Genomic DNA, 27,205 nt, shown 5'->3' with positions numbered 1-27,205 from the left:
CCTCAAAATCAAGAGACCAAATTATATCACTGGGCCCTTCTTCAAAGATACAGTCTAGTCAAAAAGGTGGGTATGTCAAACCTTATTAAAAAACAGAATCTCACAAGTAATATGGCCGCTAGTTCCCAAACTATCTAACACCTCGAATGCCCCCCCAGAGCTCCGTATGCCCTCGATGACACCGTATTAAAGTTTCAAATTAGCGATTTTGCTCAGAACAGTCAAAAGGTCCAATAAATTTGCCTCCGGGGATGAGTCATGCAGCCCCATGACATAGGAATGAACCAGGGGCAAGGACCATAGGTTGTGCAAATTGTCATTTGACAGACAGAATTGAGTAGAAAACCGAGAGAATTTTCCCTAGTTTGAACCAAATCATTCAGGGATTTTCATGTGAGAGTGTGTGCATTCTCTCCGTGTCTCCTAGCTTAGATAGAAATCAAAAGGGGTCCATTCTAAATATCACTTCATGGGCTGCCTATGAAACTTGATTTCAAGCATTATTTTGCCCCAAAGAATGTAAATAACAAGAAATAATTGTGCTGTCCATTTGGCTTGAAACTTGGGGGGTTAGGAAACTCGCTAGAACAAAAAGAGCTACTGCACTGGGAATGCTTTCACTACAACCTAAAAGGAACTACCGAAAATAAAATATTTTCGGCGAACGTGAAATCAAACCTGGACTGGCCTGTAAGTTACAGGGTATTTATTACGGGTCAAGTAAGCGTCGAAGCACAAATATGGGGCGTAAGTGCACAAAATATGCGTTTTGGTCAAATGTCCAGTAGACCAGAATGAACGTTCAACGGAATTTTCCCTTAGAGCGGCTATCCAGACTGGAGCTACCAAAAGTGATATACTTTATGAAATGCGAACAAGTCTTGCAAAAACTCTTGGGGTCTACATATCTATAGACCCAGAAATAATCTTGTTGCTATTAAAAGTTGCATAACGTTTATCTACTTCAAATTTAAATTTTGTATGTTCAATGTATATGGGAAAAGTATCGAAGATTTGTATGTTCAATGTACATGAAACGTACATGGGGGGTCTTGGAAGTCAAGTATCACCCCCCAAATTCTAAATATTCTTGAATTTCTGGGCAATTCCAATTAAACGTAAAACTGGATGTGTTTTTATTATTTAGCCGCGCCAAAAAACTTTATCTCCCCACCTCAAAAAAAATCTGCACAAGTGCCATGACACCTAGATGCTTAAATCGTTTATTTACTATTAAATATTTGGTACTGGTGTGTTAAACGTACAGTTTTATATACTAATGAGAGGCGAAACTTGGCAGAATGGTTTTCTCAAGAGACCACTATGCAGAAATGGAATGCAAAGAGTAGTTTCCATTGCGTTTACGATACTTAAAGTGTTATTTTCTGGGGTTTAGGGGAAGGTACCTAGGCTATGTTAGATTTCGTATTTAATATATGGTATGCTTTACCCCCTGCCCCCCTAATATGCAAAAATATAGCCCAAATTTGTTTCTAAACTATTATATATTCATCCTATTTTATTATATTTCATTAGCATTAACCAAACTTGACTTTTTAGAAGTGTCCGTATAATACACAGTAGGGCCTACCAAATATTTATTCATGGAACATGAGAAGTGTTTACAAAGAGTTAGGAAACCTATATTTTTTCTCAAATAAAAACCTATTTTTCTTTTATTGATTCTCAAGGTTAAACTTCACTCTAAAGTCCTACAAAAATAACTTTTTAGACCCAGATACAACTTTGATTGAAGACAAAAATATAGGGTGAATGTTTTGTCAGCTCCCCAAGGGTTTGGAGTAAAACATCGTTTTAGAATATTATTAAAGTATCGACGACTGTAACGTCAATGAATAAATATATCTTTCCAAGTACGTTATTCATTAGTAATAAATTAAATCGGATAAAACCTTTTGTAATCAATCTAGGCACTAGCCAAATAAGGGCAAGAATACTTTGGAAACTATATCAGTCAAGGGATTATGCGCTAAGCAGCTTGGTGTACACTCAAGGCCAAGGAGTCACCTACTTTTAAAATCGTGCTCAGCGGATGGCGTACGCCACGCAAGACATGAGGAGGTGCTGTTTGATTGAAAAAGGGGCCCACCAAGATTCTGAGGCGTAAAACCAGAGAGACATGATCGTAAACTTTGATGCAGGCTCACCAGGGTTTATTTTGGACATTTGGCAGGACTAGAGAGTACAAAAAACCTAAATTCCGTAGAACAGAACTAAATTAATCTATAAAAGCTTATGGAGGTCGAGATTTGCCTAAGAAATGGTTCATCATCCTCAAAATGTACTTTTCCCTCTTAATCAAATACCAATTTATCGAATAATACCCAAAATAATATTTATATTAGCTCATTGACGTCGGAAGCATCGCAAGAAATAATTCAGTGTACTCAAGAATTCGCCAAGCTCTGCTGCCCACACCCTAGCTTATCTAATCTTCAAAAATGCCGGACTATTCAACAGAAAACGAAGGGTGAAAAAATGAAATAAAAATATATAATAACCGTCAAAAGTTAGAACTAAGACATTGAAAAAATATATTGTCCGGATATTCCAGCCTCACGACTGCAATTCTGCATCAAAGGAAAAAATAAAAGGAAAACAATACTAAACAGCTAAAACACATAAGAAAATAACAGAGAAAAAATAATACACAAACAAACATATTTCAAATAACAGACAATAAATGACAAACAAACCGATTTTAGCCGTAGTTTTTGAACTTTATTTTTAAATGAAAAGGTGATGTGGTCGAAAAAACAATAAACCAAAAAACCGAAAAAAAGAAAAAATCACAAGGTTTAGGACTAACTGACGTTTATAAATAGAAATCACAAAACAACCTACAGTAAGCCTTTTTTTTTTTAGAGATGGTCTTTTAAAACACACTGTCTTTACATTTATAAGTAAAATGAAACGGAAATATACAATAAGTTTCATAAAGTTTAGTTTTACCCGTCAAAGGTTACAAGCCTGAGAAAATTCGGTTGATTTTCGAAAAAAGGGTGAAACACCCCTTAAAAGTTATAGAATCTTAATGAAAATCACGCCATCAAATTCAGCGTATCAGAAAATCTTCTATAGAGGTTTCAAGATCCTTTCTACAAAAATGTGGAATTTTGTAAATTTTTTTTTGCCAGAATAAAGACCACGGATGCGTGTTTATTTGGGTTTTTTTTTTCTCAGGGGTGATCGTATTGACCCATTGGTGCTAAAATATTAAGAGGGGGCTCATTCAAACGGAAATTAAAAGTTCTAGTTGCTTAAAAAAAGAAAAAAAGTTCAATTTTTGACTTTTATTTGTTTTTGTTTTTTTCTGTTTGCTTTCCGAGTTGTTTGTCTTTATCCGATTTGTTTCGTTCACATTTTCGTTCAGAAAATGCCTAAAAAATATTTTGATCTGTTTTGTTTCGTCCAACATTTTCGTTCTGCTTATAAAAATCCAATTTTTGCTTCTTTGCTTTTTTTTATTACTATTCTTTGTTGTGGCAGGACAATGTGATTGATGAAGTTGTCTAAAAATACACAGCCAAATGCAGGAGTGGATCCAGGATTTTTTAGGGGGGGGGGACAGGTTAACCCGATAAAAAATTTAGGGGGGGGGGGCAAAATAGGTTGATCCGATAAACATGCGTTAGGAGCAAGTTTAATTCACGCAAACTTGGGTTAATTAAGTAAATTACACTACTTTCGACTACGCTAGGGGGAGCGCCCACCTCGCCCCCTCCCCCTGTATCTGCCACTGGCCAAATGAACAGGATGAACAGTTAGAGGAACGAAGCTCTGCAAATACCAACAATAAAGAGTTCGCAGTCCCTCAGTACCGAAATCATTCATATTCATCACGTAACAAACATAAATCACACAACAACCTGTAACGAGCCACACCCGTTCAGGTGTCGGCTTTATAATTTTCCTTAGGCTATAAACAACATTTTATACATTATTTTAAACTCAGGCACGTCAATTGGGGGGGGGGGAGGATCAGCACTCCTAGATATTCTCTTTAAGAACAACTTAAGATTTTGGCAATTAACTTAGCAATGTAAAAATGTCAGATACGGCCTTTGCCCTTGGTTCAAATAGCCCTTTGCCCTTGGTTCACACTGGCTTTTGCATTTGCCCTTTGCCCTTGGTTCACACTGGCATTTGCATTTGCCCTTTGCCGTTGGTTCAAACTGACATTTGCATTTGGCATTTGCCCTTGGTTCACACAGAAAAAATTGTTGAGATAGACAATGTCCGTCAATCGAATCAATGAGTAATTTTAGTTACCATTTTCTTCATACAAGATTTGCATGTCGCCCAAGATTTGCTGGCAAAATATTCAATGTTAAAAGGGCGTGATTTAAATGGATCAAGATGGTGTTTCACTCCCATACTCCCTAGATTAAAACTGCATTTTTGTATTCCTTTCTTGTAAAAAAAAAACAACAAATTGTTGAACTGGACAACAAATATCAGCTAACTTCAATGCTAACTGCGTCTTCCATCTCCGTTGCTGTTGTGTTAAAAAAAAAAATGCTGTAAAAATCACTCAGTTGCCAATATAAGTTGAATTTTTCCATCCTGGTAAATTCCTTGACAAAGTAACTAAAATTGGTAATTAATTTCGGCAATGAGCAGAGTCTGCTCCTGTGTGAACGAAGAGTTAGGTGTGATAGCGACGGTATGGATACATCAGCTAAGATTCCATTGTTTCAAGCTCAGACACCTCAAGAAAATTGATGTGAGCTGACAAACTTGGTTTCATGTCCTTGAACATATTTTACATATTCAAAGAAGTTGGTTATGCCAGCACACGCAAGCCTGTAGCAAAGAGGGGAACAGGAATTCCTAAGAATCGGCCACAGATCTACCAAGGACAATTTAGATAAACAAATTTAAAGACTCTAAATTATTGTTATTTTAACGTCAAAAAGTTGTGTCTGACATTTCCCCCCTTCCAAGATAATTGTCAAAAGTCTTTTGCTAAGCTGTTCTCAAAGGGTAATCAAAACCGAGGAATTAAGGCTTGAAAACGACGGCTCTATGGCCTGTAGGAAGCAGTGGCTTATCCAGGTGGTGAGGAGGACGCGCGCCCCCTAACGTAGTCTAAAGTAGTTTAATTTACTTAATTAACGCAAGTTTGCGTTAATTAAACATGTTCCCAACGCAAATTTATCGGATCAATCTATTTTGCCCCCCCCCCAAAAAAAAAAAAATCCTGGATCCGCCCCTGATAGGAAGAAAAAGACGTAAAAGAGAAATCAAAGAGATACAACAGGGTATCCTCAGCGTTAAAAAGGGATAACAATTTAGACCGTAACAATCTAAAATAATAGAAGACAAAAATAAATCGAAAAAATCAAATCGATAAAGAAAAGAATCGAAAATCAAATGGGAATCAAAAGAAAAAAAAGATCGAACCAAAAATTGCAGTAATCACTCCATGTAAAATCCAATCAATCAATAAAATCCAACGAAATGTAAGCAAGGAGCAATTCGGACCAGCTGTAGCCAAAAAAATAAATTTTATCATTAATTCTAATTTACCCATTTACCCGGGCATGAGAAAATCTGCATGATTTCAAAAAGGAGAAACACACCTTAAAAGTCAAGCGATCTTAATGAAAATCAGACACATTCAATTCACCATATGGGAAAACCCTACTGTAGAGGATTTAAGCTCCCATGTAAAAAAAAATGTGGAATTTCACTTTTTTTTTCAAAAGAAAGACAACTGATGTTTGTTTGTTTGCTTTTTTTTGTTTGTTTTTTTCAGGTGTGATCATGTCGAAGCAATTGTTCTAGAAGAACTCATTCGAGCGGAAGTTAAAAGTCCTATTATCCTTCATAAGTGACCAAAAAGGTCCCCTGTCACAAAAACTGGTACTTCATCGGCTGAAGAGTTCAGCTGCGGCATACACGATTCATAAATAATGGTTGAATGAAGTGAGTATTAACTCACACACTTTCAATATGCATAAAGCCAAAAAAAAGGTTACGAAACCGTAATAATCAAGAATCCTTAATCATGCTTAAAAAACAAAATGAGTAGCTTAATGTACTATTGGAGTGTAGTGTATGATAAGTTTACATTGCCTAAGATCCCAAGTCTAAAACTGAAATTTATAACTTTTAAAATACCCCAAGCTAAGAGCTGAAATTTCAGGGTCCTGAGAAAGACCCTAAGGATAAGTAGCCCCGTTGTGTAAATCTGTAAAACGAGTTAAGGGTCCCCTGCAACAAAAGCTGACAATTGAGGCCTCAGGGCTCAGCAACGACACACGAGATTCATAATAAGTGATGAATCGAGATGAGTATTAACTTGATCTACTTTTTATATTTACATAAAACCACAAATAAAGGTTAAAATAGACCAAACCGCAACAATCAATAATCCTTAACCATGCTTTAAAGACAAAATGAGTTATTGCGGCAATAATTTTGCCTGCATAATTGAATAATATATGGTAATGTTAAATGGTAACATTTTGTACCAGAATCAACAAACAGGTTTGCTGAATAATTTAACACACCCACAAAGAGCAATCACTGGCAATTAATCAAGATCTACACTTATTGACTTCTAATCTTAGACGTGTTAATTTATATTAGACTATAGACAACGTGTCCGAGTCTTTATGTATTTTTGCTAATCCTAATACTAATGCTTCCTAATTCAAAACATAAGAGTATGGGCATCTTATAAGGGCGTAACTCAAAGCCCCACTTTCAGCCCACCCCACATCCAATATGGACCTGGGTACTGGTTGTTCAGATTATGTTTCGAGATTTAAGAGCAGGTCTTTCAGAATTTGTGTCAAACCATGTTATTCTTGAGCGCTCAACTTTGAAGAAACCTTGCCCAGCACACTCGGAACCCCTAAGATGAAAAGGCTTTAAAACTTTGCTCAATTGAACACGGAGAACCTGAAAAGATTTCGTTGAACCCGCTTAAAACACGCTTCAATCCATGTACTTAAAAAAAAAAAACTCAAGTTCGTCTTTGAGAAAAGAATAGCCAACCCTCTCTAACGTTGCTGGCCAAAATCACGAGGTCGCATAGAGAGAACTAGATGAAAAGATTCGCTATAAATTTTTTTTTTTTTTTTTTTTTTCAAAAGGCGCTAGAGTTCTTTTTTTAGGCATGGGGTTTGAAGCGTGTTTTAAGTGGGCTCGACAAAAATTGTTTTTAAAGTCTTCTCGTTCATCCCAAAAACACTTTAAAGCGTTTTCATCATCGGGTTCTAAGCGTGTCGGACAGGGTTCTGTTGAACACGGATTCTGGAAGACCCAAACACGGGTATCCAAAAATATAATCTGCAAAATCCGTGTCCGACTCCGTGTTGGATGTCAGGCAGCCTGAAAACGGAACTTATGCGTAATGGTAGTGTATAAGTTACTGGCGGGTAAAATGTTACTTTAAGACTATACACATACTGAAGTTTAAGAATCATACGCCTTGCTTACCATCACAGCAGAAATATATATATTTCTGCTACAGTAGCGAAAGTTTTCTCCAAAAATGACACAACATCAAAGCACGCTAGTTCGGGAAGATTCCTAAACCGTCAGAGCAATAGGTTCAGTAATTCGTCGCGATGCACTAAACATTTGTCATTGCGCGTGCGCGAGGGCGGAGTCATGAAGGGTGGCTTAGTTTAATGTGTTTCAAAAACCTTTAATGTAGAGCATAGGAATTTCCGCAACCGTTCGTTATATATATTTCTGCTGTGCTTACCATTGTAAGTGCACAACCATAAGTTTGAAAATTTATCATTTCTACATAAACATTATCGCCATCTAATTTTCAATTGCCCCAAAGTTGACATCATAAGCGAACTACCTACCGGCACCACCAGAACCTATGGAAAACTTAGCGTTACACTAAGAAGCCGAAGACATATTAATGCATACTTTATTAGAGTCAAATACAAGTTGACTCTAATAAAGTAGCCCCCCATTGCACTTCCTGGCTGAAGGGCCACGAAACGGAGATCAGCACCGCCGGTTTGGACCTTAAGGGTCTAGTGCCGCATCCTTTACCTTTTACCTTACCCTAATCGTTCGACCACGTACAGCACATGTTTTGTCTCAAGTTCTCTGTGCTTTTTTTTACCACCAGCTAACGTTTCTCCTAAATTTGATCTTTTCTGGAAAACTGGATTGGAAAACTTGAAAACTCAACCAAAGCAAGGTGCACCAAAAAAGCTTGGTTCAAGCCACACTCATCAAGACCAGTACTGATTAATTTAATTCTCAGATTTGTGTCTCAATTCTTCAGAAAATGCCAAGTGTAGACGCATTCTAAGGTGTTCGAAGTAGGCAAAACCGGTTATTAGAAGCAATTCTTTCTTACGAAAAATTACCAATTTTCTTGTTAAATACGTGGTTGCTGTTTACATCACAGTACCTTTCTATATTATCTAGTATTTATATAGGTGATAAACCTTTAGTAATTAATCATAAATGTAATCCTATAATGGATTGAATAATAGCTAGTACGGCTGCAGTAATTCAAACTTAATTCTTTGTATAACTGGAACAAAGAAACTCAACCAAATAAAATGCACACAAAATGGGTGGCTCATGCCACAGCCCACCAAGACGTGCGTTGTTTATATGAATTTCTACCTCAGATTTTTGAAAAAAAACAGCAAATTTAAATGTGTTCAAGGTATTTGAAGCGGGAAAAACTAGTTATTTAAGTTAGATTATCTATTATTAGGGATGCAATTAATTTAATTTGCATGCGCATTACCATGCAATCTGTTTAAATTGCATTTAATTATTACAAATTCATTACTTATTATTAGATTACAAATCTGTGGTGATTATTCCGCATCTAGGTCTATTGCCTTTTCATACTGAATTCAGTTCTAACTAGCACGGCCAAGGTAATTTAAAAGGTGACATCCTATCATATTATAAACTTTACAGGGTGCAGAAAAACTACGATATGTAATTCATACTAGATTACTATAGAGCCAGTAGTTGCTGGGAGGTTCTCAAAGGAGGAAGCTTGCGGACCGGGCCCTCAAAATCTAAATCTTTTCCCGAAATTATGGGCACTTCCCATTGAAATTATAAAGAAAAAAAAAATTCTACTGTTTGCCCTCCAAAAGAAAATGCGTACGTGGCAGTGTAGTTGATACACGGAATACTAACCACTATCCGCTATCTACAGTCCAATGGTATCAATTGGTGAGAGACAGGGAGGCATGTGCCATCCCCCCAGACTTTTGTCCCCACCCTAGATTCTGTTTTTAATCTATCTTTTTTTAATGTGTCTTATTTCTTTTATGCTGTTTTTCGTTATTATTTTCAAGGATTTCGTTTCTTGGCTCATGATTTGGCAGACCATTTAAATTCAAACATGCCAGATGGTTACCAAAAAGTACCCATGAAAATATCGTCTGAGTCTCCATTTCATGCCTGGTACTCCGTAGATACAGTCGAGCTTAAGCACCCTCTTCCAAATATGTCCAACAGCCAGCCCCTAAGAGATTGTCTTTTATTTTTCGGCACCAGCCAGCTGGATTGCTAGCAGGGCATCAATTAGAGGAGGGAAGGGCAATCAGCCCCTAGATTTTTTCCACCTTCATAGATTTTGAAGAAAAACACCTTCGTCATTGAATTTATCATTGAACAATACCTTTTTTGCCATTTCCGCTGGAAAAAAAAATCTAAAAAGCAACGAAATTGCCCCGTACCCTAAAATCTGAAAAATATTTTTGACTCTCTCATCCAAAATTGTTGTTAGTTGATGCGCCTGATTATCAGAACAGTATAAATCAAAAATATAGCAAGAAAAAAGGAAAATAATGAAATTGCAAAATTTCAAATCAAGCATCAAGAAAACTACACATAAATAATCATAAGAAATACTACAAGAAAAATCACAAGAAGTGAATAAATCACTAGAATCAGTGATAATTCGTTAAAGGTGGCAACCCTGACGTTATATCTCAAGAGACGCATTACCGTGGTAATTCGAGGAACCATTTTTATTGTTACCTAGGTCCAGTTTCAATTTAGCTTCAGCTATTTTTAGTTTATTAAAAAATTATCAATGGCACTATTCTTGTTAAAACCAAAGTTCAACTATTTTTTTTTGTGGTAATTGCCTTTAAAAACAACTTTAAATAAAGGGTTACGTTTGCGGTTCCACTCAGGTCATTGAAAATAATATTCTCAAATAATACTTTCTCCTAAAAAATTTAGTAAATCACAAAACACAACTACTTAACGAGAAGGTCATCAAGGGTCATTCTTTGTTTGGTTAAGGAATATTTGGTGAAAATAAACATTGAAGTGCGCATTATCTTTTTAATTTTTAATGAATTAGAACAAGATATATTTTTCATTAATTAATGTTTTAACGGTTTAAAATATAAGTCTTTTATTTTATTTAGTGTTCAAGTACATCTCATAATATGTTTAATTATTATATTCAATTACATGGTAAATGTTTTCCAGAGGAATTGTCTAAGGAGGGTTTTGGATACGCGTTTGACTGACCGCATATGAGACAAAAACGCGGTTCAATATCACTTTCTTGGGTTACAATGAAAGAAAGGATGACGGATGAAGTATGACCCGTTGCCAAGGATTGTGTTTTGGTCGTCCCTCCTAGACCAGGCAAAAAGAATCTCGTCCCCAAACATTGCGGGAAGAGGTCATAACAAATGATTTTAAGGAAAGTGGGATTTCATGGGAGGTGGTAAGGTGCAAAGCTTTGAATAGATCGGGATGCAGGAGAGCAAGCAAAGCAGTGTTGGCCTCATGAGACTAGGTGCTGCAGTGAGATGTTAGGTGTAGAAATAGTAGTAATTATATATTTAATAAATGCATGCAATGCGTTTCATAAAGATATTGCAATTATTTATTTGATACTTAAATGAATTATTGAAATTAAACTAAGCAGTTAAATTAAGTTAAAAATTTGATAGGGGCATGGTATAAGGCTAAATCAAGCAGTTCGCGGTAACGAACTGTAAGTCAGGAGCGACTCGGGCCAATATTAACCGAAACTAAATGTTGATAACAATTAATGCATCAAAAGAATTGGCTTTTTATGGAAATTCCTAATATATAAAATTTAATTTTACGGGCTAAGTTTGACGTTACCAATAAAAAACTACGAGTCTGAGAAAATTTGCTTGATTTTCCATTAGATTCAGCATATCAGAGAACGCTACTGCAAAGTATTCAAACTCATATTTAAAAAAATGGGATTTTTTTTGCCGGAAGAAAGGTCATGGAAGCGTGATTTTTTTTTTTCAGGGGTTATCGTATTGACCCAGTTGTACTACAATATCATGAGAGGGCTCATTCGAACGGAAATCAAAATTTCTAGTGACCTTTTCGAGTGACCAAAAAGACTAGAGGGTAAATAGGCTCCCTCCCCCACCCTTTCCCCCAAAAATATCTGACCAAAATATTGAAATCCAATAGTTGAAATATCCAATAAATAACACTAAAATTATTATTAGTATCTAAAAAGGATATTTTTTTTTATTTTTTGCCAGAGCAAAGATCATGGATACATTTCAATTATTATTATTATAACGATTATTACTAATTTTTTTCCCAAGGGTGATTGTGTCTAACCACTGATTCTAGAAGATCGAGAGAGAGCTCTTTAGGACGGAAGTTACAGGTTTTAGTATCTGTTTTAAGTGGCCAAAAATATTGGAGGGCAATTAACCCCCTCCCACACCACATTTTTCCTAAAAGACATCCGATGAAAATTTGGGGATACCCATTTGGTTCAGTATAGTTGAAAGGTCCAATAACTCTGGGGATGCCTCTGGGGATTACATGACGCCCAACAGCCCCAGGAGAAAGGACTGTAAGTTATGCAAATTGCCCCTTGCTTCATTATAGCATTTGACTTTTTGATTTCTGAAACACAACTAAAAAAGTACACCTAAAAACTTAATGACTCTACCATAAAGAGCGAGGGTTAAGGAAGGGGTAGCCCCCCTCATATACGGAATAATTTATGTTCGTTTTGCCTGTTTTAAGAAAGCCTGTTTTGTGCATGTATGCAATTTTTAATAGTAGCGTTTGCCAAATTAAACAACAAAACATTTATAAAAAAATAGTAAAAAGAGTTTATAGCATACGACACCAAACAGCCGAGGAAGGTGTAGCTTTCTTTTGAAGATGTGCTTTTCTTTGGAAAGCAACATATTGTTAATGTTTCAGTTTTAAGGACTAAACGCAGAATCAAATTTAATTAATTGATTTTTTCTTATTTATTAGTTGTTTATTAGTTTTTTCTTACAGTTGTCACAATTATTATGTCACAATTCAACGGATCAATACTTACAAAAATGTAGTGCTTCCTTAAAGCTTCGTAATTTTTAAACAGCCAAAAAAAAAGAAAATCCTGGTAATCGGGGGTTTGTGGTATAATAAGATGTGTCCTGCGCGGAAGGGGCAAAAAAATTTTGCTTTGTATTTTGATGCCCTTGGTTTTTTAAAGGCTATACTTCAGAGCCGTCCTGAATAAGTGGTTGGCATACTCGGTTGAGAATTCTTTGTCCAAGGGGCACGGGTTCGATCCCTGATGTGGGCAGTTATTTGATTTGGGACGGGGGTCAGTGGTGAGACTCTGTAAGTTCAGCCAGAGTAGACCCAGCTCTAAATGGGTACCAGAAGAAATCTGGGGAAGGTAAGCAGGAAGGATGTACAAAAACACAGGAAGGCTGGTTTGGACCTTAAGGGTCTAGTCCCGTCATACTTAGTTACTATACAGCGGTGGTAACTTTCACTACTACACTCACTATTGTGTCCGTACCTATATAGCCCATTTAGTCAATACTCATTAGATTCCAAGAGCGATTCCTAAGCCGGAAAATAAAGATAATGTGAAAATTATTTTGTTGGCACATATTTAGAACTGATAACTGGGCCACACTATAGTCAAAATTTTCCATAAAATCAAGTTACGTACAACCACGACTACAGCGTCAATTATGTGTGCCTTACTTCTCGAACCGAACATCGTTCAACCTTCAACCATAAAATTTTGATTTAGTAATCAAAGTGAAAATTTAAGGCATATTTTTTGTAATTGGAAAATAGGAAAACATGGAAAATCAGTTTCTTCCATCTGTAACAGAAATGTGCCAAAAAGGTAAAAAACAATAGAAGCAAATAACTGGGTACGTATTAGTGTTTATACAAGCTTTTGAAACTAATATCTTGCGGTTTTAATTTCTGCGTCTGTAATAAATTGAAAATTGAAAAGCCATTAACATTCATTCGTCTTGAATTTTTAATTGACGAATGTCTAAAAAAACAGGATGCCATCCTCTGGAGGGGGAGTTCACAATAAATTCGTACAGAGAGTGAGAGCTTAAACGTAGGGAGTTACAATTGCGTCAAGTAGCTAGGGCCAGGGAAGCCTGTGTCTCTTAGATGTTTTGCTCCCTCCAGATTCTAAAAAATAACTTTTTTCGGTTAATTTCATTTAAAAATGACTTTTTTGGTGTTTGTATAGCAGAAACGGAAAAAACGACCAATTTGCCGCTCCCCCAGATTTTCGTAAATTGACGCCACTAGGGGGTAAAAAAAGGAAGTTCTAAACAAACGGGGTTGAATGAGGAGCAGGGATACTGCGTTATCTTAGGTAAATTGGACGATTGGTACTGAGTTGAGTTGTCAGTATCAGCAGTAGTAGTTGATCATAATTTTAACATAGGTATCGCAATAGTCAGTTAATTGGAGCATTCCATCCCCTTTCACTAATTCATTGTATTAGGGAACTTAGACAGGAGACGAAATTTCGCGAATTTATTTTTATACCTCTATGACTACTGCACTCACAAATTGGCGGCACGTGTAACGCGATTATTAACACATAGTTTAGTGTTAAAATAGTATTATATTTTAATATATATATATATATATATATATATATATACAGTATATTTAGTATTAAAACAGGATTAAAATAGTAAATAAAGACTAAAATAGTATTATTTGTTATTCTAGATTATTTGGAATCTACTCCTCAATTAAAGAAATTTGGTAGAAGGCACTGTTAGAGCTAATATATAATTAGTAGTTAGAAAAAATCCAAAGATCTATTAAAATATAGTGTATATGATGCAAGTTTGTTAACTTGTACTGAAGTGTATGGTGTATTAATATTGACTAAACTAACATTGTTTTTCCAAGTCTCCTCGAAATCGTTACTTTCCGAATCGTTATTTCCGTTATTAAGGTACGTCAATAGGTACTAATATAAATGAATAAATAAATCTTAACACGAGTGAAACTTGAACTTCCTCCAAAGTTTATACGACCCCGCCTTCCATAGAAGCGTTATGTATCAACGATGGGCTGCTAGTATAACTTACAGCCCTTTCCCCAAGGGCTGGGGGGGTTCAAGCCCGGAGCCATAGCTATTTGACATTTGGACGATTTTGAACAAAACGGTTAACTCAAAATTTCGATAGAAAGCATTTATAAAAAAAGGCGTGGGGGTGTGCCTACCGTCTGATTACTCTTGACTTTTAAAAATGGCGCTAGAACTTTCAATTTAAATCGAATGAGACTTTTAAGAAGTCTATACGATTACCCCTTCAATAGAAACCTTACATATGAACAATGGACAACTTGCATAACTTGCAGCCCTTGCCCTGGGGGGCAGTGGGGTGTTTTGTCTACCCCCAAGGAATAATTATTTTAATTACTTCACTTCCTGACTTAATGGCCATCTTTTGGACATAATGGCCATCTCAAAATTTTGATTGGATAGATTTGGGGAAAATAAGGCATCGAAGGGACCAGAAATGCTTATTTCCAATTGAATGAGCCCCCACCGAAGTTTATAACACAACCCCTTGCATATGAAGTGCCTCTGGAGAAAAAAATGGAGCCTTATGGCCTTGGGGCTGGTGGGAGAAGGCTAGCTGCCGTCGGATCACTTTTGACTATTAAAAATGGAACTAGAACTTTCAATATCTAATCATTTGAGTTCCCTCCGAAGTTTATACGACCACCTTTTCCGTAAAACTTTAAATGCCCCCCCCCCAGCCATAAGTTACAACCTTCCCCGTTTTTTTGCGGGGAGGGGGGGGGGGGGTCATGTGGACCCCAAAATTTTGTCCTCTGATCACTGGAATATTTCAAACAAAATGGCTATCTCAAAATTTTGATCGGATGCTTTTGGGGAAAAGAGGGTGGAGGGGAGGGGTGGGGGTATATGCCCGTCAAACACTTTGATGCTGCTTAAAAAGGTAAATAGAAATTTCAATTTCAATAAGTGAGCCAGCTCTGATGTTTATACGACCACCCCTTACAAAAAACCTTATCTGCCCCAAGGGCATAACAGACAACACTTCCTCCGGGCTCTGGGGAGCTGTGCTAACCCCTGGGTGTTTCTTATTTAAACTATTTTGAGCAAAATAATTATCTCAAAATTTTGATCAGATGCATTTGGGGAAAAGGAGCCTTGTGGAGGGGGGGGGGTCATGTGGACCCCAAAGTTTTGTCCTCTGATCACTGGAATATTTCAAACAAAATGGCTATCTCAAAATTTTGATCGGATGCATTTGGGGAAAAGAGGGTGGAGGGGAGGGGGGGGGGGGGGTATATGCCCGTCAAACACTTTGATGCTTCTTAAAAAGGTAAATAGAAATTTCAATTTCAATCAAATGATCCAGCTCTGATGTTTATACGACCACCCCTTACAAAAAACCTTATCTGCCCCAAGGGCATAACAAACAACACTTCCTCCGGGCTCTGGGGAGCTGTGCAAATTTTGAACAAAATAATTATCTCAAAATTTTGATCCGATGCATTTGGGGAAAAAGGGGCCTTGTGGGGGGGGGGTCTAGGTGCCCTCCGATCACTTTTGACTCTTAATAAGGGGACTAGAAATTCCGATTTACAGTCGAATGAGCCCCCTAAGAAATTCATACTAACATCCCTTCCATAAAAACTTTTATGCCCCTGGAGCATAATTTACAACACTTGCCCCCAGGTTTTGGTGGGCTGTGTATCCCTTGAGTCTTTGTTATATGACCTTTGGTCTATTTTGAATAAAATGGCTATATAAAAAGTTCAATCGGACGCATTTGGGGAAAAGAGGGTTGGCTAAGGGGGGGGGGATAGTTACAATTGTGTCACCTTTGAATCTTAAAACGGGAATTGGAACTTTCAATTTCTAAACATTTGAGTCCCCTATGAGGTTTATACGACCACTTGTTCCATAAAAACTTCATATGCCCCAGGGCATGAGTTACAAACCTTCCCCCGAGCACTAGGGGGGGATACGTTGACCCCGAAGTTTTTGTTATCTGATCGTTGGACTATTTTAAACAAACTGGCAATCTCAAAATTTTGGCCGGATGCATTTGCTGAAAAGAAGGTGTGTGTACGGGGGAGGGGGGATTAGATACCTTCTGATCCCTTTTGAATCACAAAAAGGTAACTAGAACTTTCAATATCCAATCAAATGAGCCACCTCTGAAGTTTACACGACCTCCCCTTACATAAAAAGTCTATATACCCTCGGAGCATAACTTAAAACACTCGCCCCGGGCTCTGGGGATTTGTGTCGACTCCGGAGTTTTTGTCATCTGATTTTTTTTTATCAGATGGGTTTGGGGGGAAAAGGGCGTAGGGAGGGCTAGTTGCCCTTCGGTCTCTTTCGACTCTTTAGAAGTGAACTAGAATTTTCAATTTCCAGTCAAATGAGCCCTCTCTAATGTTTTTACGGGCATCTCTTCTATAAGAGCCACATATGCCCCCAGGACAAAACTAACAACGCCTGCTCCCGGGCCTTGGGGGGTTGTGCGATCCTGGAGTTTTTATGAATCTGATGTATGAACTATTTTTAACTAAATGGCTATCTCAAAATTTTTATCGGATGGGTTTGGGGAAAAAGGGCCAGAGGGGGGTCTAGTTGCCCTCTAATCTCTTTTGACTCTTAAAAAGTGAACTAGAACTTTCAATTTCCAATTAAATTAGCCCTCTCTGAAGTTTATACGAGCATCCCTTTTATAAGAACCATATATGCCCCCAGGGAATAACTTACAACGCCTGCCTCCAGAACCTGGAGGGTTGTGTCGACCTCGTAGATTATGTTATATGATCTTTGAGCTATTTTTAACAAAATGGCTATCTCAAAATTTTATCGGATGTATTTGGGGGTAAAAGGACGTGGGTTGGGCTATTTGCCCTATAATCATTTTTGACTGTTAAAAAGGGAACTAGAACTTTCAATTTCCAATCGAATAAGCCCCCTCTGAAGTTTATACGACGACCCCTTCCATATGAATTGCCTCTGGAAAAAAAAATAACAATAAAACATTGGAGCCGTATGGCCTTTACTCTAGGTAACGCTATAGCGTTGCCTCTGATAATTTTTATATGCAATGTAACTTTTTCTGCAGGGTTTTTAAAGCAACAGAAAAAGTAACCAAGATAAGAAAGGCCCGGTGTTAGTACCAGTAGAACAAATTCACGACAATTTAGGGAGGGTTTCAAAATGCATTTTTCAAGATCTAGGATAGGGATTTGTCATTGTACAGGTTTTTTTAATGATAATACATAAACGGCATTTTTCAATGAAAATGTCCCCAAAAAGGTATTCTAGGAGTCCCCAAATCTAGGAGGGATGCATGTCCCCTCGTCTCCCCCGGTTGACAACACTGGTGAATATAAAGAATTAAATGCTCAGAGAAAAGGAAGTTACAAAATATTTTGTAACTTTCAAAATTGACCAACGAAGAATATTTAGATAACAGAATACTGAACATTCAATATTTCACAGGAAGTGTTGAAGGTGGTCACAGAGAACGTCGATACGCAAATTAGTATGTTTCAAAATGTTTCCGAAAATTTTTTATTCCTTTAAGAGGATTTCGACAACGTATTGCGAATGTTTTAATTTCAAATGTACTCCCGAAACCCCAGTATAAGACAACAAGAGACCTCAAAGAACGCTTACCCTGAGTTCTCACTGATACGATTTCACACAGAAACGGCCCGTCAAATTCCCTGCGTTTTTCCTGCAAGTTTATGCGTCAGAACGGTTCAACGGCTGCGTTGAAATATTTCTACCGAGCCGTTGAAATTCGCATTCGTTATTCTGAATTGAAAGCTTTGCAGAACCATAAATTGCAAGTACCTGAGAAACTAATCATGTTTATCAGAAGTTTTCCATTATTATTTGACAAACAACATGGCGCCTGTGCCATTATAATGCAAGATTTTAATATTCGAGACCTAGGGGGATATTCCCAGGGAAATGGGCATAGAGGACAAGAATTATATTTTTCACTAGGCATAGCTGGCCTAAGCTAATAGAGATTAGCCCTTCGAAAGTTTTTCTTGGTTGCTAGAAGTTCATTTAGCCTATTCCTATGTACATACTTTTCAAAAATCTCATAATATTTTTTTCGTTTCCACGGCTGCTGTGTGAATAGTTTTGCGACTTTCAAATATCTGCTATCCGTTTGTCGTTTTGCGTTAAACAAAATCGTACCAATGCGAACCAAAGCTAACCTTTTGATGTACCTCATCATATTACAAAAATAGGAGATTGGCGTGTGGTTTCAGACGTGCTATTTGTGCTTCAACGTTCGAGTTAATGGTGAACACTTTCAACGCCCCCTGTAAACTGTTGAATACCCTTATCGTTATTCGTAATAATTTGTATATAATACTCTGCATAATACTTTGTACTGAATAGGTAATGCTTAAAAATTGTAATGTTAATTAATTGTTAATTAACTGTTACAAAGCTTATATATTTAGTATACTATATACTTATATTATATTATTATTTTACTATTCTGTAATTGTTATACACTTCTGTGTACATACCATGTCTCTTTTCAGTGGCGCTAACTAATGAATATGTAGGGGGGAAAGACTTTTTTCGACCTTCTTTAAAAAAAACGTAAAAAAAGGCATTTTTTAAAATCTTAGGGGGGGATTTTTGTTTTTTCCATTTTTGTATAAAAATAAAAAAAGAATATTTTAAAATCCAGTCAGGCCTGCCCCTAATTGGCAACCCTGCCTCTTTTCATCTTGTCTACCCTGTATAATTGGAGTTATTTAGACAATAGAGATTTTAATGAATCTTGAGTAAAATTTCTAATTTGTAGTCACTGTCTTCACAGTCTTCAAGCTTTTTGGGTAGTTCATATCCAAAACTGCATGTAAATCATTGCCATCTATTCCAGACCCAATTTAAATCTACTACACAACCTTGAGCTACCAAAAAACAAGAATAGAACGCGGGTGACGAATATGGAAATGAGAAATAAAATTGGCGAGGAAAAGAAAACTCCCTATTATTAAAGAAGAAAAAATGTGCGATAATTTAAAATGGACGTTATAGTTTGCCAAGGTAGTATCAAGGGGTGCCCACTTTCTGTCACCTGGTATATGCCTCTGAACGCCATGTATGCCGCACAGTTCTGCCACGCTTAGGAGAGTTTCCTCCGGGCTTTGTACAGTTTCCGCCACGCTTGGAACGCATCGTGATTTCTTAAAGTGAGACCCCCCCCCGCAGCATTATTAAAAATTGTGAATAAAGGTACATTAAAAAAAATAGCCAAAACGTGGGGGGGGGGGGGGGTCTTTTCGTAATTGAAAAAAGTTTGGAAGAAAAGGAATATAATTCTGCGAACAAAAATTAGAATACTGGAAGTCAAGGTAATTACAACAGTCAAACAATATGGATTTAATACGAGGGTGCTCCGAAAAGCTGAGGAACATATGTTAATATTGCGAAGAGGAAATGTCTAAAGTTAGGTGCCCACAGAAAGCGAATGTTTTTCGCAAACGAATTCGTGACTTCACATCACGACAGCGAATTAGCGTGGCATGCCTCACAGAACGCGAAATTTCAAATTTGATTTCTAAAAGAGAGAAACAAGAGATTTATGGATTGTTACTGCCGAGACGTCGAAGAGATACGCTGAAACGATCAAGAAAGTTCTGGGTGTCTATTTCCTTATTTTTAGAAAATTATTGTATTTCGTCTTGCGAATACCTATCGTGCGAATAAAATTCGACTCGGAGTTGAAAGGTGCGAACTGTAAATTTTGGACATACGAAGCTGAAACTATTCGCCTGACGACAACGAATTTGCCTAGCGTCAGCGAATTCGCTTTCTGTGGGCACCTAGCTTAAGAATAGCTTAAATTAGTCGTTTGCCCTACCTTCAATCTGACAAAAAGCTGTGCGAAAGATGGGCTTGATTCCACTTTCTAGGGATATAATGAAAGAAAGGATAAGATGGCTAGACAAGGCAGTATCCAGGGGGTTTTGGGAGTTTGAATGCCCTCCCCCCGGCATGTTTGCCCGACTCGTAAAAACGTAACAAAACTGAATATACAAAAATTTCCGGTGCGTCTTATAAAGTTTTTGTGTAACCGCCCTCCTCCCTTCCGGAAAAAATTCTGGATACGTTTTTGTGGTTAGGCTACATTTCATGGATGATGGATTGACAAATATTTTGCTTTTTGGCCTTCCATCTGGAGACAAACGAACAGAATAAATAATAAAATAACAATTATCAGTAAAATATAAATAAAAACAAAATAAACAGCAACAAAAAATATAATATAAAACAATGTCAACCGCGACTCCAAACGTAATACATATTTTTACATAATTATATCCCCTAGCCATCGTCTTCTTTGATTCTGATAATTATCTTTTTATTAATCTTATTTATCCGTTATTAACAATCATCTATTATTTCCCTTGAGTTTTCTCCTATTCTTGGTCAACCATATAATATATACCGTACTATACTTATTATAATATATATATATATATATATATATATATATATATATATATATATATATATATATATATATATATATATATATATATATATATATATATATATACATATATATATATATATATATATATATATATATATATATATATATATATATATATATATATATATATACTTATAATGTATTTGATTGTTTTGGTTATAACAAATCAATTAATAGCCTCTAAAAGCTGTGGCTATATGAGGGTACTGAGTTTTTTAATTTATTTGATGTTGGCGTTTTGTGATTTACGTCATTTGATTTATAATTATACTTGTTTTATGAAGAAGTATTGGTACTATACCGATACTTAATTTTGAGTTCATGGATAAGAGTGATTTTAACGTAGCGATACATTACGAATGTTTGAATTCAATCCTTACAGATATTCAAATAATCCAAATGAATGGCGGATCTAGAGCAAATCTGGGGGGGGGCAATATGACAACGGCGCCAATAAGGGAAATCTTGGAGGGGGTAATGTTACGAGGACACCAATAAATGACCAAATTGACAAATTCACTTTAAAAAAAGGTTTTTTATGAGTTTTTTGGAACATCATTATTCAGAAACTTGGAAGCGAAATATTGGCATCCATGAGGGTGCTGCGAAATTAGTATCTATCATCAAACTAAAAATTGAAACGGTCTAATGAAATTCACTTTACATAATTGCACCTTGTCTTGGAATAACTAAATTGGAAAAAAAAATTCAATGGGAAGTCGCAGCAGAACTATGTAGGCCTACATTACTTCTCCTTATATATAATCCTTATATAGGCCCTATAATCCTTAGTATAATGGTCATCGTAAAATATTAATGAGACATCTTGGTATCAAAGACATTCTCAGTATTAAATTCTAAACTCTAGCGTCCAGGATGAATTTATACCATATCTTTGTGCGATAATATCTTCTATTTTAACCGTTCATTTGCTATAAACTCCATATACCTGTGGGAACAAATGTGCCGCCGCGCCGCTGTATGTTCTCTAAAACTGGGAGGTGTTGCATACTAAATACGACGTAGTCACACTATGATGGGAGTTAATAATAAAGATGACAGATTTGCATGACGTAAAGCCACAATCAAAATAACTCATTATATCAGCAGAACGGTGATAAGGTTGAGTGAATTCTGCACAAGTTATGAATAAACCCTTTTTTACATAAACAACGCCCTTCCTTAATTGGTTTACAAATTAATAGCTCACCACTACCTTAGTAATGATTAGGAAAAGGAAAAAAATTCGGAAACACAGGCCATGTAAAAAAAATAAATAAAATAATGAAAAATGACAAGATAGGTTAAGAAGTCCACTTCTTTAAAGTTTAGCAGCTTTTGGCATCATCTAGCAATATTTATTCAGTTAAAATATTTAGAATTAATAATTTACTAGTTAATTTTACAGTTAAATAATTTCAAATTATTTATTCAAATTAATCTTTTTATATTTTAAAATTTCAATATTTCTGGCATCTCTGGTTTCAAGAAAAATTTGAACATGGATAAAATTACAGACCCATTTTTGGAATGTTTTTACTTCGGTGATGAGATGATACGAAGTGTTTCAAACAGTCCGTGCTAACGAACAGAAAGTAAGGAGCGACTCGTAACCGAAACCTTAGAAAGCGGAATGTCGAAACAATAGATACATCAAAAGAACTGTTTTTTATGCAGATTCCAAATATATAAAAATCATTAAGTTTATTGTTGCCAATCAAAAGTTACGAATCGGTGAAAATTTGCCTGATTGTAAAAAAAGGAGGGAACATCCCCAAACAGTCAGGAAATTTAATGTAAATCGCACCATCAGATTCAGCATGTAAGATAACTCTACTGTAGAAGTTTTAAGCTCTCATCTACAAAAATATAGTATTTTGTACTTTTTGGCAGAAAAAATGTCAAAGACTTGTGTTTATTTACTTTTTTCACCAGAGTGATCGTATCGAACTAATGGTCCTAGAAGACAGGAGAGGGCTCATTCGAACGGAAATTAAAAAAGCTGTAGTGCCCTTTTTAAGTGACCAAAAACATTAGAGATCAACTAGGTCTCCTCCCACACCTCTTTATTCCCCAAAGTCATCTGATCAAAACTTTTATATAGTCAATTAGTTCAGCACAGTTTAAATGTCCAATAATTATGCCCCTTTAAATAATATGACCCCCCCCCCTCTCACCATCCCTGGGGAAAGGGCTGTGCATTATGGAACTTTCTCATTATTTAACTATAGTAGTTGTTCTTGGGAAGTGTACAGATATTTAATGGGGGATTTCCGCAGGGACAATTTTCCATCGGGACAGAAATTTTCGAGAGTGAACTTTCCAGGGGAGATTTCACACTGGGTGAATTTGCCAGAATTCCTGTACGAAATTCTTTTTATTTGTCTTTCTTTCTCCTGGGGGGAATTTTCCCATGGGAGGGATTTTCCACGTAAGAAATACTGCATGGAAAATTATGCGTGAAGAGCAATGGATTGTCCCCCTTCATAGAGAAGGGGTGGCCCCCTTCATAGTCGGAATAGTTCCTATTCGTTATAAGTTTTTATGGTCTTCCTTACTTTCAGTTTAAAAAACTTGTCAAAGTTTTGTCAAAACTTGACTTTCGACACTAAAAAACAAATAAGTCACCTAAAAAGCTTTTGTAGATAAGAGCAAGGGCACAATATTCAGTAGAAATATATAGATTTACAGTCATCACAGTTATAGAGTTATAGCTATAGAATCATTGCCAAAGGTGCACACCGGGGACGGATTTCTGAAAAAGGAAAAAAAAAATATAAACCCTCTAAAAACTTTTAAGGAGGCTTTACCCCGACGGATCTCAAATGGGTTACCTTTTTCCTTTACTTTTGGCCCTGAAGCGCCTTTTTATTTCCTAAAAATAGGACGTACCCCCAATTTCATTCATTTATTTTTTTAAATATACTAATACTATTTCCAAATATATCAGGCTAAATTTGGGAAACCTCAACTGCAAAGAAACAACGTTGAAGCTGAAACCGCGAAAAAATTGTATTACGTTAAAGTCGTTTCAGTATATATATATTTATATATATATATATATATATATATATATATATATATATATATATATATATATATATATATATATATATATATATATATATATATATATATATATATATATATATATATATATATATACCCTGAATTCTGAAGATTGACTTTTGATGGCTCATTTAAGGTTTAATAGTTAAAGGACCTTACAACATATAAAGATCTGCAACATTATAAATGAGGAAAAAAATCTTAGATAGAAGTACAGGGATCCTCAAAGGGGATGTTCAATCACCGTAATATGGTTTACAACTGAACTACCACTTATCCCACCACCGTAGCACCTCTTTACAGCACATATGGCACACTTCGCTTCAAGCATGGTTCACTTTGCACGACGTTTTGCGCCCTTTGCAGCATATATCGCACTTTCATGCCGCGGAACGTCACCTTGTCAATAAGATTTTTTAATGTGAGTAACCCCTAGGGATTCAAAACAATTCAATTATAGAAGGACTCACACGACGCAGAGTGTGCAACTATTTGTCTAACAAAGTATACCTTCCCCTCCTTAGTATCTTCCACCCATCGCCTTAAATGTCAACCCTTGTACATAACTTGCTAATAGCCAATTACAACCAGTATAATTTTACACATGGATGTGTAGGATATATGTCTTTTTTGTTTGCATCACAGTTCATATAATTATCCAGTATGATCATTCCCTATCTCACCCATTATAAAAAAACCCGGACCGGGGTGCGAGTGCTCCAGAGAACGTAGAAACATAAGCGGCATCAGATCTTTTCACGGGTAGACAAGTCAGACGCGAAACAATCGGAAACAAGTGGAAACCCGCTATTACGAAAAATACACTTTACGCGAAACAATCGGAAACAAGTGGAAACCCGCTATTAATAACTGCACGAAGAAGTGGGAGGAGCTTTTTGTTCGCACCGAGAACGAAGACCAGAAATGATCTGCGATAAGCTTACTGGATATGAACTGTGGTTTGCATATACTGTTTAGCCAGTTTTACAATAATTTTGTTTTAAACTTTTTTTTTATGTTTTTGATGTCAAACTGCTTTATCTTCTTCACCTGTTTTACCTTCTTTTTAGTCTATTTTTTCGTTTTCTTTTTTTGTTTTTTTTACTTGGAAATGTGAATTTAGCGCTTGGGACATAAATTAAAAAAAAAAATCATATATTACCGTTTTTGCTATCGTCTTAATAATTATTTTCCTTAAAGGGACCATTTAAACCAAATTATGTTTCATCACACACAAATTATTTATTTCTGAAATTAAATCCAACTCGCAACTCAATTCCCAATTGGAAGTTGGAGTCTAAACTGCTTAGTGAATTGGTAAACATTGGCTCTTGTTCCTTCTTGTTGTTCAGAATTCTAAGAGAGTGTCTAAACCTGTTTAGGTACAAATAATTACAAGTTTTAACTACAGAAGCCATAAAAATATATATGTAATTTAACAAGGAGCGGGCTAGAAAAAAGGGTACTTGTTTGGAATCCAGTAAACACGCGGGAAAGCCCGCTTCTGAAAAACAGTTTTCGCTGCCTAGTGAGGTAATGCTCACTCCGTGACAAATATTTAAGCTTTAGTTTTTGGGGGTTGAAGGGGCAAAAAAATGTACCTAGGTTAGATTAGGTTACGCATTCAATATATGCTTTGCTTTACCCCCACCCCCTAATGTGCAAATATATAACCCAAATATATTTCTGAGCTATTATATTTTTATCATACTTTGTTTTATTTCATTAGCATTAACGAAACTTCACTTATCACGTGTTTACTGGATACTAAACAAGAACTGAAAAAAAATGATTTCAGTCGGAGAAGACACTGTATCCTATTAATCCATGGCACCAGGCAGGGTGTTCCCCATCAAATTCATGTTGTAAATGAACAACAGCTTTTTTGTTACTTATTTTTCTTCGCTTCCATTAAGGTTACTTCCAAAGGTTTTTATATAAGTCATAATTTTGAGCATTGAAGACTATGGACGAATTTTCAGCATTTCAATTGGGAGGAGGGGAAAGAAAGGGTCCACGTCCATGGGTCTGGAGGAAAAAATTTGTGAAAAATATAAGCTAAATATGTTTATAAACTGTCTGAAAACTTCTTTTGCGAAAATATTTTACAATGGATTCCGCACACCCAAGGATAAAAAATTTAAGGTGGCGTAAGCCAACCCAAAGTGTTCAATAGCACACTTTCTTCAAGTGGTAACGAAGAAGAGTTACTATTCAGCAAAGATGCTACGAGCTTAATTTCAAAAACAGTACACAATGCATGATAAACAATATAAACACAATAAAAAAAAACATAGAATTAAGTTGGCAATCCTGCTTCCGCGCCTGTTCGGCGGTGATGACTTACTGGCGGAATAATACACTGCATCTTGATTTAATCTTAAGACAACATTTAGTTTTTAAACATAATGGTCAAATGGGAGAGTGGGCGATGGAGGGGGACTAGTTGCCCCCAATCACTTTAAGACATTCAAACGGGCTTTAGCCTTTTCTATTTTGAGTCGAATAAACCCTTTTCGAAGTTCCTAAAACAACTAGTTTGATACTAAGTGCTCTCGTTTAAGCAAAAAAAAGGAAAAAAATAATAATAAATTGTACCCACATCGATCTTTACTATAAGAATGTCAAGCCTTCCAATCACTTTCGACTATTAAAAGGGGCACTAGTCCTTTCAATTTCCAATCGAATGAGCCCTTTTTGAAGTTTATACGACAAGGCTTTCAATAAAAACCCTGGGCATAAATTACGACCCTTGCCCTGAGGGCTGTGGGGGCGTGTCCTCCTTAAAAACATAATTTCTATCTGGAAATCAACTACGATGAACAAAATGGTTATCTCAAAATTTTGATTGAATGTGTTTGGAGAATTGGTGGGCGTGGGAGGGGTGTAAGTTGTCTTCCAATCACTTTTGACTATTAAAAAGGGCACAAGCCACTCCAATTTCCACCCGAATGAGCCCTTTTCAAAATTTCTGTGACAACTCCTTCGATACGAAGTGACCTGGTCTAAGACTAACACAGTATATAAATTATAGGCAGTATGATCTTTCTCTTTCTCACCCATTATAGAAACCCGGACCGAGATGCGAGTGCTCCAGAGAACGTATAAACATAAGCGACATTAGATCTTTTCACGGATAGACAAGTCAGATTTCTCTTGAACGCCAAACTTGGCTTCAGCGTTGAAACACTAAATTTTGAAGAAACTAATTTTAAGTTAATTTATTCCAATACATATATGAAAATCAGTAATTAGTAGTGCAATGTTATTATTAGATGTTTTTAGAATTAAAAGTTTCG

General features: G+C 36.2%; 1 protein-coding gene across 3 annotated transcripts in view; it reads right to left on the bottom strand.

The window, feature by feature from the left end:
• The window catches only part of jbug (filamin-type immunoglobulin domains fbug), a 367,002-nt gene that overhangs the window by 327,965 nt on the left and 11,832 nt on the right, over positions 1-27,205 (bottom strand). The window contains exon 1 of one of the 3 annotated variants that reach the window (XM_089104339.1): positions 25,069-25,188. The exons of the other annotated variants lie outside the window; for them this stretch is intronic. Coding sequence (XP_088960465.1) covers positions 25,069-25,113 — 45 coding nt within the window. The 5' untranslated portion in view covers positions 25,114-25,188. Of the gene's footprint in view, positions 1-25,068; positions 25,189-27,205 lie in introns of those variants that run through there. 3 annotated transcript variants of the gene reach the window in all.

Source organism: Artemia sp. Qi Xiang Cuo, chromosome 18 (assembly GCF_049724085.1).
Source record: "Artemia sp. Qi Xiang Cuo chromosome 18, ASM4972408v1, whole genome shotgun sequence".
Taxonomy (NCBI): domain Eukaryota; kingdom Metazoa; phylum Arthropoda; class Branchiopoda; order Anostraca; family Artemiidae; genus Artemia; species Artemia sp. Qi Xiang Cuo.
Note: the sequence above shows the minus strand (reverse complement) of the source record. Positions and strands in the feature narration are given on the sequence as shown.